The 13,605-nt window shown below is 49.8% G+C and overlaps 1 protein-coding gene across 1 annotated transcript in view; it reads left to right on the forward strand.

Annotated features, from left to right (window-relative positions):
* LOC122390126 (protein amalgam-like) overlaps window positions 1–5,350 on the forward strand; it is a 71,838-nt gene extending 66,488 nt beyond the window's left edge. Inside the window, exons 10-12 of the mRNA XM_043382797.1 lie at window positions 151–361; window positions 625–744; window positions 3,553–5,350. Of these exons, the coding sequence (XP_043238732.1) occupies window positions 151–361; window positions 625–728 (315 nt within the window). The 3' untranslated portion in view covers window positions 729–744; window positions 3,553–5,350. The remainder of the gene's footprint in view (window positions 1–150; window positions 362–624; window positions 745–3,552) is intronic.
* The last annotated feature ends 8,255 nt before the right edge of the window (window positions 5,351–13,605 follow it).

Genomic DNA, 13,605 nt, shown 5'->3' on the forward strand with positions numbered 1-13,605 from the left:
ATATCCACGTTATTGATGTCATAAGTGCAGCAGCACCACAGTTTCACATCACATTTTCCTGATCAGCGGGAAAATGAGATGGCTCAGCTCAGGGTCGGTCCGTGCAGATGAAGCCGACACTAACCAGTAACCTTCCCTCCGCCCGCTCAGGTAAACTCGACCGGCGAGAGCCCGGGACGCTGGAAGGAGGTGCTGGTGCCCACCACGGGCCGTCAGCCGGTGGCCGACATCCACTTTGAGCAGCGAGTGACGCTGCGTCACCTGACGCCGGCCACCGCCTACGACCTGCGCATCCAGGCGCAGAACAAGCACGGCTGGAACCGGGTTTCGGACACGTTCCACTTCTCCACCATCGGCAGAGGTGAGTGTGCAACCACCCCGACCCCTGTCCTCTTAGACAGGATGTCCGATATGCTCCACCATATCGGTAGAAATGGTTAACGCCACCCGTAGACGTAACCATATACCATATGTATAGGTAGTACCATATGTATGTCATACACTCTATATCCTATGAAGTAACTAAATGTAGTTAGGTGTTGACAGTTGGTCATGTTTTTCCATTTCGCTCAGCTGCACGGTATGGATGCTGCTGACATGTGCCACGTTCTGTTCCCTCGTCAGCGATGGAGTCTCGCAGCTGGTCCGGCAGCCGCGGCGGTCGGCTCACCTTCTACGTCCACATCTACTTCATCACCGTGGGGGTCATACTGGCCAGCATCGTCTGACCGTGCACTGGCAAAGGTAGGCAAAACCACGCGGTTTCGGGCAACATCATGTGACCCTAGCACGGGCAGCACAGGTAGGTAACTGCTGCATGGTATGGTGCTCGCCAGCATCATCTGACCGCACAAGAACAGATATAAAACTGCATGGTATGGTGATGCAGGCCCTCGTCATCTAACCTCGCGGCTTGAACCAGCACAGGTAACCAAAAACACCCCCAGAAGGACCTCGTCGGCTGCTTTTCAACATAAAACACAATTCTGGTGAATATTATTTGTATGATCGGAAAGGAAATATGCAGCTATGTCACCTTGGTATGGTTCCGGGAAACGGTACGTGACCCTGCTGCAGCACATGTGGGTAACCATGGTAACATCCGTAGAAAGAAGAGTCCGAGGATCTGCAACACAAGGAAGCCACACGAGTAGATTGCCTACAGGGATTTCAGCGCAAGTGAACGACCAGTCAACCAATTTACGGGATCGCGGCGCAAGTAATGAGCCTCGTTCGTCCCTTTCTTATATAATTTGTTATCGTGCACCATTGGGTGTAGGCAGAAAGTTAATTTGAAGTCACATTCGCTTTTGCTCACACATATGTTGCCTTTCCCTTCGGCCAAAGCCCTGTCGCCGCCCTAAACGACGCCGATCGGCGTTGAGGCCGACCATCGTTTCCGTTTCCACGAACCCCGACTTCCACAGCGCGGAAGGGGCGGCGCGAGCCTTCCTATGTATACCGACCGCCCGACCGCCCGCCGTCAGGCGCCGAGCCGGGCCGGACCGGCGTCGGAGGCGCCGTTCTGCACCGTCCGCCATCATTGCCGATGATGTAGTTGGCCAGGGGACGTCGGCACCAGTAAATTGACCGTCTGTCCGGTCTTCATGGTCCCACTGGCGCCCGCTGCTACAAGTTTTATCGTGTCACCAAATTTACCGGCAAAAGTATGGCGAGGCAACGGTTCCCAGCAGGCCTGGTGGCCGGTTTCCGCCGACTGCTCTCTATAAACGCGGCCCGCCGGCGCACAAAGGAGCTGCCAGACGGCGGCGCCGCCGCGCCCCTGAGGCCCCTGGGGCCGCGCGCGCCGTCCCGCCGTATTTATACCGCGGCACCTCGGCGCCGACGACGAGTCGACGTCCGTCGGGAGCGACGCAACGATTGCATCGCCTTTAACCCCGCCTCTCATTATGGGTCTCCGGGGAGCGGACAGACCGCAGAGCCGCCTTCGAAACCGGGCAGCGGTTGAATTATTGAGTCCGGCGCCGGTCATGCCTTGCTGGGCAGGGCGCTAATGTATTACGGTGCTTTGACGCGACTCGACAGGCCGGCCCGCTGCGTCATTAACGGCTCGTCGCCGTACTGTTGGTGGATCGTTATCAGTAAACGATCTCAATCGACTGTTGCCAGCAACGGCAGCACATCGCGTCCGCCTTAGTCATTGCAGGGGAGAGATATTGATAATATCGGCTCAGTTAGGTAACTGCGTCCCAATGAACCTATTTTTGGCTAAACTGGGGAGGGTGACTTGGAGGTTAGCTAGTAGGTATTGACCGAGCATTGGTATTGTGCAGGTTTTTTAGCTCTGTGCAATGCACATAGGCTCAGGGCATCACTGTAAGAGCAATACACAATATGCACTGAGGTAATTCTAAGTATTCTTCCTCTTTTTCTTTTATTCCATGTCCGTTTTCCAGTATTTGTTTGGAATCATGAATCAGGGCAGCATTACGTAACACATCTATACCTTAGGGTATCCATTTCCTACATAAATATGCAAAAGTTATTCATAAATGGACCGTTGTTACGGTAAATGAGTTTAAATCATGACATGACGGCGTCATGTTGCCTGGTCCACTACAGCCGAAGTCTGCAGTATGGCACCAATTGCACCGAATTCTAGCATGCATTTGCCAAAATCCCTAGGCCCTTAGTCCCAACTTTGGGTGCCGGATTTCCGTTGGGCGCTGCTGAGTCCGTCGGCTGTTGCTACGTTCCGTCGCCCGGGGTAGAGCCGGTAAGTCTTTGCTATTGGACAGGTTCCATTAGTTCACAGCCTCTGAGGCCGTTGAGCCGCTGACGGGTGTGCGGTGGAGACGCCTGCTGCCGTCACTCATCTGTTGAACCTATACCGAGATATGGTGAGAATGGTGGCCATTGATCCGGCGTGGGAGACCGGTGTCCTACCGGACATGCCCAAACGGTCTCGGTAACACCCCCCTCCGGTAGCAACCACTGTGGTTGGATTGCCTGCTTTTGCAGCAGACGTTCACAACGCTATGGCTTCTGGTCCTACGCACTACATAAATGTTTTACGCCGACGTCCGGTAATTTGACTTAACTGAAATCATGCAACAACATAATTCAGCGTTCCGTTGGGGTTTTCATAACCCAGAAACTGGTCCACCATTCCTGCTAGCCGGCGGGCAACCACATCCGCCCGCTACCTCTGTCAGATGAGAGACCTGACCTACGTCTCTACCTCTTCTATGCCTACTATGCGTTGTGTGCCCTCCACCTTCGATATGCTGCCAGGGTCCAAAACCCGTTTGGTCACACGCTTGATATACTGTCTCACAAGCTGATTCCTTTGCAGGCGTTCACGACGTCCACACATTTATAAATTAAATAGTGCAAAGAACTTTGACTGTGAAACTCGCAATTCCCTTAGTAGATATGGTTTACATTTTCAATTAACGCTAATCGGTGTAACATTAAATATGGAGTGTTTTGCGACTGCATCATCCAGTCCTTCCATTATGTAAGCCGCAAGGGATATGCGATACCCTGATGTTGTTGCGACTGAATTCCCGACATTTCTTATCGTTTCAGGTCCAGCTCATGGAGCTCAGCTCGAGACATTCCTTCGTCACTGATGACGTCATATGGTGACGTCACTCCAACATATCCGGGTCACGTGGCTGCTCCGTGGCATCGCGGACCTCGGCCGGCGTGTCAGACGCAGCACCTCTGTGAAACTGACACCTGGTCGGGCTACAGCGGTGTCAAACTGACGGGCCGGGTGACACGCGCGTGAAGACTCGCCGGGTAGCAGGCACAGAGGGTCACAAATGAGCGCAGCTGCCCACGAATGGATGGTGTGTGATGAAAGACGTCTGGTAAAAGATCACCTTTCGAACGTTGGAACAGGTGCACCGTTACTATACTCGGGAATAGTCGCAGGCTCAGTGGTCATGGCTGAGGCTGTCGTTAGCGAGACTTGGGGCTGATATAGCTGATAACATTTGTGGATGTGTGTAGCTGTGAGATGCGGTGCCATTGACTCAGACTAAGAATTGCGCGGTTAGAAGATACGCTGGCTGTATGATATGATGTAGCGTGTATGACTGTGCATGATTGCATGGCTCGGATGAACTATAATGTGATGTACGAATGTTCACGGATGGGATCACGGACAGGCTTACGTACGAAACTGCTCAGATGTTTTGATGTGATGTAAAATGTGACAACAGATGTAAAATATGTGTAGTGGTGTAGTATTGTCTATTGTTTACATACGAATGCTACATATGCATCTCGTATGCATATGATACGTACACCAATACTGTGACTGTAAAACGGAAATACGAGCGAGTAGATGTGTTTTGTCTCGTCGTGGTCGTCAGATGGAGAGGAAACATTCGGTATCGTACTTACGTGCTGATCGTGATCGCAAATATTGCGTGACTGTGACAGCGAGCTGACCACTGTTATGTTACGTCTCGGCTCCTTTCTTCTATCCATGGTCTCTCGATTCTCCCAGGGGTCCTTCAGCCCCTATCCACCCTACCATCAACTAGTCAAGGTCAATACAGCGAACATCTCACATCAACTATTTTGCGCAACAGACTGGTAGCTTATAGCAAGAAGGTAGTAGCGAATGGATGCCAATAATGCTTTCCACCTGCATTTCCGAGCTGAACTTTCCACCAGATCACAATGATCCAGGGTATCACTCACAATAACTGAATGAGCTCGACTGCCCGGTCCGGTGTTTGGTTTCGATACTCAGCAGGCCTGTGCGTGTGTGTTTGCGGGGTCGGTTTGCAGTGTCGCTCGGCTGTTGTCGCTCTCTGAGGCCGTACTCGAGTGCGCGTGTCGCGGTCGACGGTCGGTCGGCGGCCCACCCAGCACCCTCGGGAGCAGGCCGACCGCCCCGGTACACGCAAACAGCACCGCTCAGTGGCTGCCTCGCGCCGTGTGTTGGCTGCTCCTCTAGTGCCTTGATGGAGCCAGACGGCGAATAAGAACCGACACTTGGCGACAGTGGGCGACGCCACGAAATGTGTAAACAATGTGATGTATTCTAGAACGAAGGCAATGAAACGTAGAATGCAGAGTGGCTGGTGTTCGAATGTCTACACTTGCAATACTTCGGTGTAAATAAACTTCGTTTTATGGGTTGTTTGGAAAATTTGAACATCGCGCTGTCGCTGATCCGTACATTCATTTATGTGTTATGTGACCGTGGCGACACGGAACATCAATGTTTGCAGGTAATCTAGTTAGTAACTTGAGTATATAGGTAACAATTTCTGGTTTTGTTCCATAACGACTCTAACGACTCTCTAATCATCGTTATCATCACCGTTTCTAATAAATATACGCATTATTGGGAGATACTTGGGAGCAACTAACAGACACGAACTCGGGTTATATGGACAGTTTTAACACTGAAGTTTTGTAAGCTGACATAAGTTATGTTGACGTCAGAACAGAATTGATCTTTGATGAAGCGTCAGTGAGATGTTTTCTCGGTAGTTAGGTCAAGATAACAAAAGCACTAACTTCAATTCAGGATATCTTTTGTTGAATTATAATACAATTACCAAATATTCAATAGCGAAGTGGTAGAAATATATTTTACCTTCCATAATATGGCATTCCATTCATCCGTGCTCTCAAATGTCCAACTGGCATAGATGTTTTCTTTATGAATTCATCATAATTGCTAATTGGATAAATTGTATCAACGTCGCTATTCTAATCAACAGTAGCTATATTTCAATGCCTATTCACTATTCAGCACAAACAGCTGTCAAGCACCTCATCAGCCGCGCTTAGCTCGTCCCGTCTGCTACTCATCCTTTCTGACTTTGTCTCAGTTCAGCTACACCAGCTACTTTACATGGATACCTACAAACTGGCCCGGCCGACCAGCGCCTCCCCACGGACCGTGCCCATCCATCGATCTGCCACGCAGGAAGTCACTGAAAGCCAACGGCATCGGAAAACCGTCCACCTCCTGAAAGGTAGTACTTGAGGCAAAGTCACTGACACATCATTCTCGCTCGGGGCGACCGTTTGACATTGCCACCGGGCTATGTAAATTGGTCGGGCGCGCTCAGTGGCAGTTTATGTTCGTCCGACGGTGGATAGCACCGTGCGGCGGGCACCGACGGCTTCCAAGCACGGCATTCACTCATTACCCGGGCTCAGTAGTAATGGCTGAACGTCTTATTTGAGGAGAGCGGCGAGCGAGTGGGCCACAGGGTCCGCTGCCTGACCTGAGAATTCCATGGTGCGAAAGGACCGAGTGGCATGGCGAGCATTTTAGCAGCTAAATGTTTTGTTGGAACTTCGTTTTAATTTATCACAATTATCAGCTACATACGTTTGAGCAGGATGGTGTATCGTATTTTCATTGATCGACAATGCACGTTTATTCCGTGTCCGTTCCGTGTCTGTTTCGTAACCATTCCGTCCGTTCCGTGTCCATTCCATGTCCAGTACGTGTCCGGTCCGTGTCCGTTCCGTGTCCATTCCACGTCCGTTCCGTGTCCGTTCCGTGTCCGTTCCGTGTCCGGTCCGTGTCCGTTCCGTGTCCGTTCCGTGTCCGTTCCGTGTCCGGTCCGTGTCCGTTCCGTGTCCACCCTGGGTCCAGTCCGTGTAAGCGCCCATACCCCTCCACCGCCAGTGTGTTCGGCCACATACTCGTCGTAGTGCCAGTTCTCGTTAATTGGTGCTATTGGCGGCGGGCCGCGCGCGTTCTATGGACACCGCCGGCCGGTGTCGGATGAAGAGCGGCTTATATGGCACGTGATGAAGGCCAGGGGAGGGTGGGGTGCGGCCAATGGGCGCCTCGTGAAAGGAGCGATCGGATACGTCCAAAGCAGTGGGAAATTGGCAGAGCGGACGCTGACGACGACGGGTCGAGCCTGGGCTTTCATATCACATCGATACGCTACGCGCTTACAGGCCATTTCACCTGCCTAAGTGATACGAGGTGTGTGCTTATTTATTGGCACCTTGTCGACTTTATAAGGTCATTGACGCCCGTCCTTGATAAGATGTCAATACCTATGTACTGCCTGTTTCAGTATGATAAACTCAGTATGAAGTATGGTGAATTGATATTGCACGTAAAACACGTATTTCGACATCAGTTCAAAGCAAACTCCCAAGTCGTTTCAGATAATAACAACCTATAATGACGAGACAATAGAGAACATGTCCAATTAGAAAAAAAACATGTTTATAGGGCTGATGAATTTAGCTGCCAGGTAATGCGCCTCGTCTAAAGATGCCAAGCCATTTTAGAACATACATGGAAGGGGACGGTGCCCTTGACGTCTCCACGGGGAGACTCGCGGGGTCGCCCCCCCCCCCCCCTCCGACCGGTGCCAGCACCAGTAGCGGCAGCCAGCAGCCAATCACCAGCGGCTCTCGGCTCTCGGCGCCTCCAATATTCATGGGACCGGCGGCGGCGGCGGCGGCGGAGCTCTCTTTTGTCCCTCTCCCTCCGCCGTGCGGCCGTCGGAACGTCACAGCCGGGACGGGGCGACCGGGTTCGCGCACAACTCAATTAAGCTCCAGCCGACTACTCAGTGAGCGGGCGGTGCCCTGGGGACGGCGGTCCCTCCGCCGAACGGTCCCCTCGTGTCGTCACTCACAGTCCCCTCCCGTCGTCACTGAGTGACGCAGTGCAGTGACGCAGCGTCACTCAAAAATGACACACGAGGTGGCCACTAATGTGCGGGCGGCCCTAACCGAGCCTTACCGTGACGAACCTGACTGAGAGCTGGCTACTCAGGAGCGCTTACGTCAGAGAGGTTCGCTGAGTCCGAGGGGAGAGAGAGAGAGAGAGAGAGAGAGAGAGAGAGAGAGAGAGAGAGAGAGAGAGAGAGAGAGAGAGAGAGAGAGAGAGAGAGAGAGAGAGAGAGAGAGAGAGAGAGACGATTAGACAGCTCCAACGGCCGCTGACTTAAAGTTATCGTCAGTTTTAGAAGAAATTGTCAAAATCATAAGTGAATAAATAAATAAATAGATGAATAAAATGCGTGCGTTGGGTGTCATGCATGTGGTAATATGGTGCCTATGGACGAACGGGCATTTTCATTTGTTTTGTTTTTCAGTATGAGTATATGTTCCCAGGCGCCGATAGCTTGAACACCGTAATGGATCCTCACAGGCCCGGATCAGCCGTGACGTAAAGCCCCTATTTATCTAACTCTGCTATACGTGCGAAGACTACCGAAAGGGCAAAAGTATAACAACAAGAAGCATTTCCAGCTCTTGTTATATATTCATTGTGTGCACATTTAGTGAGGATAGGTGGCTGAAAACACTCCAGGAATATGCATGCCATCAAATAATTGGCGTAATAGTGAATTTAATCGAAAACACTGTAAGCACCAAGAGGCCATCCATTACGCGGGGGCAGACCCGCATACGGCGCAGTGGGCCATACATTTTCCGGGACCATTTCCCGTCCCAGTCGGCGTCTGCCGCGCCCCCGCCGCGCCGTACTGTTTGTCGGAAAAAAGCGCCTGCACTCCTGGCGCGGCGGTCGGCCGGCCGGGGGGCGATGGAGCGTGCAGATGAGGGGCACGGCGCGTGGGATACAGGCCGATCCGCCGACCCACACCACGGTAAAAGTGGCCTCACTGAGCGCGGCTCACCCCTCGCCAGCCCCATTCTCTTGGGAGTTTGATCGAGAGCGTGTGTTTGAGACGTGAATAAGAAACACGCTCCGATGGATGGTTGGGTGGGGGAGAGCGCTCCGACCCCTGAGACCAGCCACCATCGGGGTCTACCAGCCATGTAGGCGGGCAGTGATTGGGGGAGCTTTGGTATTCACTTGCAGTAGTCTTTAAAGATAGAGCTTTGTTAGCTAGAAAAGGTGAGATTACGATGCCCAACTACGTGTTTTCATGCGTCACGTTCGGAATAACTGGGTTGCCAGCTAGTGATAAATGACAGATTTTAAATGTATATGTCAAAAGTGAGAATATTAGCATCTAACGCTAGTTCGGCGATGAATGTTTCACACGGCTGTCCGCCACCACACTGACGTCGCTCAGCCTGGACCGGCGGCTGACCTCGCGACGGTCGCTGCCTACCGCCGGCCGGACCCCTGAATTCTCCATAAAGGCGGCGGCGGCGGGGCGGCGCGGAGTGGCCCGGGCGGCGACCAGAGGCGCCCCTGGGACGAGCGGCGCCGCAGTGGGCGTCACCGCGACCCGGGCCGGCACTGTCGGACGGATACCGACCGGAAAACTGTCCGAGTTTGACACCGGCCGGCCGCGACACGGCCTACTCAGGGCGCACTTCGGGCCCACTCCGGCGGCAAGGAGCGGCGGAAATGGCCGCTGGGACACACCCTTCGCGGCGCCACTCTAGGCACTACTTTGTAGTTCGGCAATATACCACAAGAACTGTGCTAGGGTGAATAAGTAACTTAGCAGCGTGAAATGGTTGAGCAGCAACGTTGAGGCAAAGAGGGCATACAACGCTATGAGGAAACAAATGAAAATATCAGAAAACGAATAAATAGAGAGCAGTCACCTAAAATAGTCTTATTTTTTTATTCCCTAAATTCACTAAATGTCAATGCCAATGCAGGCTGGAAGAGACCATCGCAGTCAACGTAACCAATTTCAAATACCTAGTTTTGATCGCGGTTTGTGCTTATTTTAAGCCGCATATAAATGATATCAGGCCGCAAGGAATGCCAGCCGCTGAGCAGCGGGACTAGATATTCATGGGAACTTGCAGTAAACATAAAAATGAATATTTCGTTTTGAGCTTGGAAAGCGTCCAGCCCGTTTTAAAAGCCACTGGAGGTAGCTGTGGCACCAGTTGACACCGTCTCGCGCCACGTGCAGTGTTTGCTGAAACCGCAAGCAGCGCGCGCGTGCACGTGCAGTGAGTGCTGAAGCGGCGCGCACGTGCACGTGCAGTGAGTGCTGAAGCGGCGCGCGCGTGCACGTGCCGGGGAGCGGTGCGCCAGGTGTTGATTTCCCTGGGGCCGGCGGCGCGTTCGGCACGCACCGGACCGTTCTCAGGGCCCACGGGGCACACCGGCCGGGCCCGCTGCAATCGACCCCGTCTGAATAGCCGATATAATGGCTGCTTTGCGACGGGAGGAGCACGACGCTCAATGGCCGGCACGGCTCGATGCTATCATTGACTTGGGAAGCGGGCGTGACACCATTGATTTGTATTGTGTGCACGGAGCTTCTACACGCTGTTCTATGAGACGTGCGGGCCATTTCGGACAGTGAACGTATTAGCTAACTGAGGCACCGACCGGCCCACCACTGTCCGGCGCCACTTCTGCACACACCACAATGTGTGCAACGGCGGTAATGACGATGCAACTCGTATTTCATAGCGATTAATGTCTGCATTGGCCACAGACACGGCATGAATGTGAGTGCATTATTAAAGTGCCGGAACACAGGAGAGGGTTTTAATAACGTCGACAAATGTTCTGCTCCCGTCAGGCGATGCTGGGGAATGAATGGATGGGTACCGACAGCTGCGGCTAGCCAGCGCACTAAATTACCTGGACAAAACGCTGTTCATACATACTACCGGAGTCTGAAACGCCAACAACTAAACAGAAAGCTCCGCGAGATCATAGATCAAGTAGCAGGACTCGACAAGCAGATAAAATCAAAGGTTCCATGTTAAAAACCTCCCGGCAAAGGAGGTCCCTGCTGACGATTTTTCCCGCTTCTTGGAACGCACCAGTGATAGAAAACTGACACTTAGTGTACCTGAACTTTGATTTGAAGGAACCCTCCCACCTTAAAAAAAGTTGAATATGCATGAAAGTGATGTCGCTCGGGTCAGAGAGAGCGAAAATGAGTATCTACCAAATTTCACCGAAAAATATTCAACGGTTTTCAAGATACCTATTAGACTCTTACTTTTGTTTACTTTTGGGATCTCCGCTGTTTCTAGCGACTTTATTTGGAAGTAATAGCTTGGCAGCTGAAAGTGTGGCACTTGCTGCGCGCAAAGCAGCATATACCACCGCGTTCTACCAAACGTTTTAGTAAAATATTTAAAATCGTTAGATCTGCGCTGACGTCACACATTCAGCAGGGGCATTCTAATGCATTAGCCCCTCTGAATTCAAAGTGCTGCAACTTTGAAATTAGATATTTTCTAGTAGAGGCACATCTCGATGTTGTGAGTGCTCAAACCGGTACGTGCAAGCCAGGGACCCCATTTTGGCTATCTCAACTCAAAACTAATGTTAAGCTGGGATGGTCACTTTAAGCTACTGATACTGAGACACTGGCCGCATTTTCAAGTCATGTCACGCAGATCATGCAATGAACCTCTGCATGATCCAAAAATTGTGACAATTTTTGCAAAGTCCTCAGCGCCAGAAAGTCTTTCGCATGGGAATATCCCGAGCTTTTACGACTTGCCCATTCTCGGATTTTTATAAGGTCCACATGAGTTTAAGCCAATCACATGGCAGTAGGATACCAATTACAATTGGTTAGAACCCTAGTTTTGAAATGCGTAAACTTCTCTGACAGTTTCTTACCAAGTGACGTCACCCCTCATCCTATTTTCGTACATGAATTAATTTGTACATTAATTTTTTGAATTAACTAAGCACGTTAATGCATTTCTGCTTAAAATCAAGCAGCGAAAAAATACAAAGCATTTTTGGTCACAAGATATCGGCACCCTTTTTTAACCCTATTAGTGGCAGGGGGGGTTGTTTTTATCCACCCCTCAGGTTTTTCAAGAATATCTCCGAAACCACTGAAGCTACGATGCTGAAATTTTCTGACTTTTCCTAAAACTAAATTGGGCACATTCCCTGAAAATTTCAAGTTCATAACTTTACCAGGGGCGGCTCCAGAGCACTGAGAATTGGGGGGTCCTATTCGTGAAGCGAGTCATTTGGGCGAAGATCACGACGCTGCACCAGTTTTACGAACAGTGAATGAAAGGTATCATGTGATAACATATACAGTTATTGTGCATCCTCTTTTGACACGTTTTTGCTATAATAGGCGGATCCAGGCGTCCAAAAAGGGGGGTTATGTTTTACCTCCCAACATAGGTGCCCTGACACCGCCTATGCATGACCAATACAATTGTAGTCGTTATCTCATAAGAAAATTGTAACATAACAAGACCATTACCACCCTTTTTAGAAACAGTACCAACAAAAACCTTATTTACTATACTTTTTGTGTACCCCCAATCTCAATGATCTGTATCCGCCTATGATTTTTGAAAATGCATATTTTTAGGATCCATGTGAATTCCTGGTTCATTCTCTATCGATCGGCAAAAGTTGCGTTAAGATTGGTTCAGAAACCTGGCCGTGAGAAACAGTCTGAAATGTATCTGCAATTTGCCCGTTTTTACCCCCCTCTACCCCCCCCCTATTGACATTTTTTAATTTTTATTTTTTAGAAATGTAGATCACGTTGAGCGAAATCGAATGCCGTTTGAATTTTGAAAATCGACCCGTTAGATCTCGAGATATCAAGGGGGGGTCGTAAACAGCCCCCCCTGCCACTAATAGGGGTAGCCAGGAGCCTGCCACTAATAGGGTTAAGGTCCCTACCCCATTCTCATTGTGGAAACACGGAAACTGCTTATTTAGCGTCACACATGACCTAGCTCATACAGGGATCTTAACAATGTCCTCCAAACGGCGACTTAAATTTACCTTTAGTCCAGGCTGAGACAAATCAATACATGCGTTTGGATCAATAGCAATGATTCCTTTGACTTTCAATTTACAATTTGTTTCACTTCAATTACTTGACAAAAGACACAGTACGTTATTTCACGCGGTACTCATGGCCTGTGTAAGCTTATCAGCGCATATAGCAATATGCCATATGGTGGCTTCACAATCAACATATCTTTCCGACCTTAGCATGCGGCCGACAAAAGTACACTACTGTGAGAAATGAAACATTGGTGCGTGATAAGATTATTCTAAGTAGCCAAGTCATCTCCATTGTTGACGAACGCCGCCCGCAGATAGGTATATAAGGAGCGGTGATATCAAGGCGCGGCATCTGTTTCGCACAGCTCAAAGGTAAGACATGGATCATGTAACTATTTTATGGATAGGAGGTAAATGCTGCACTTCTTTCTAGTTGTGGCAATAGCACTTTACTCGGAAGCTTTATTGTAGTTCAGGCAAAGCTTCGTTACTTTTTCAGAAGCATCCTACCACCGCAATCATCCATTCGGACATTATTATTTGATTTTTATGGTGTGAAAAATATGTCATAAGTTTTCTGTTTGCATTTTCAAATTATTTAGAACATGCCAAAGAGATTTCATGGTGATTGTTTGAATTGGACAAGTTAATTCGTAAATAATGTAAGATAAATATGATGTTGGATGGTTTTGTTGTTTTTATCTTACATTATATACAAATTAAGATGTCAAATAGATGCCTAATATATGGCGGAGTAGTTCGAAAAAAATGTCATGGTCTTCCATGTAAAAATATCAACTCTGCTGTCTAGGCTTCTATATCAATTCAATACAAAGTATCTACAAAGTACATAAGTGCCGATTGCTTTCAGAATTTATAGATAAGCCTAAATAAATGTTTTGCAATGCTTCACATGGCGTTATTTCCGGCAGCTGCCAACAACG

The sequence above is a fragment of the Amphibalanus amphitrite genome, unplaced genomic scaffold (genome assembly GCF_019059575.1).
Source record: "Amphibalanus amphitrite isolate SeventyFive unplaced genomic scaffold, NRLGWU_Aamphi_draft 000383F_arrow, whole genome shotgun sequence".
In the NCBI taxonomy this organism is placed as follows: Eukaryota; Metazoa; Arthropoda; class Thecostraca; order Balanomorpha; family Balanidae; genus Amphibalanus; species Amphibalanus amphitrite.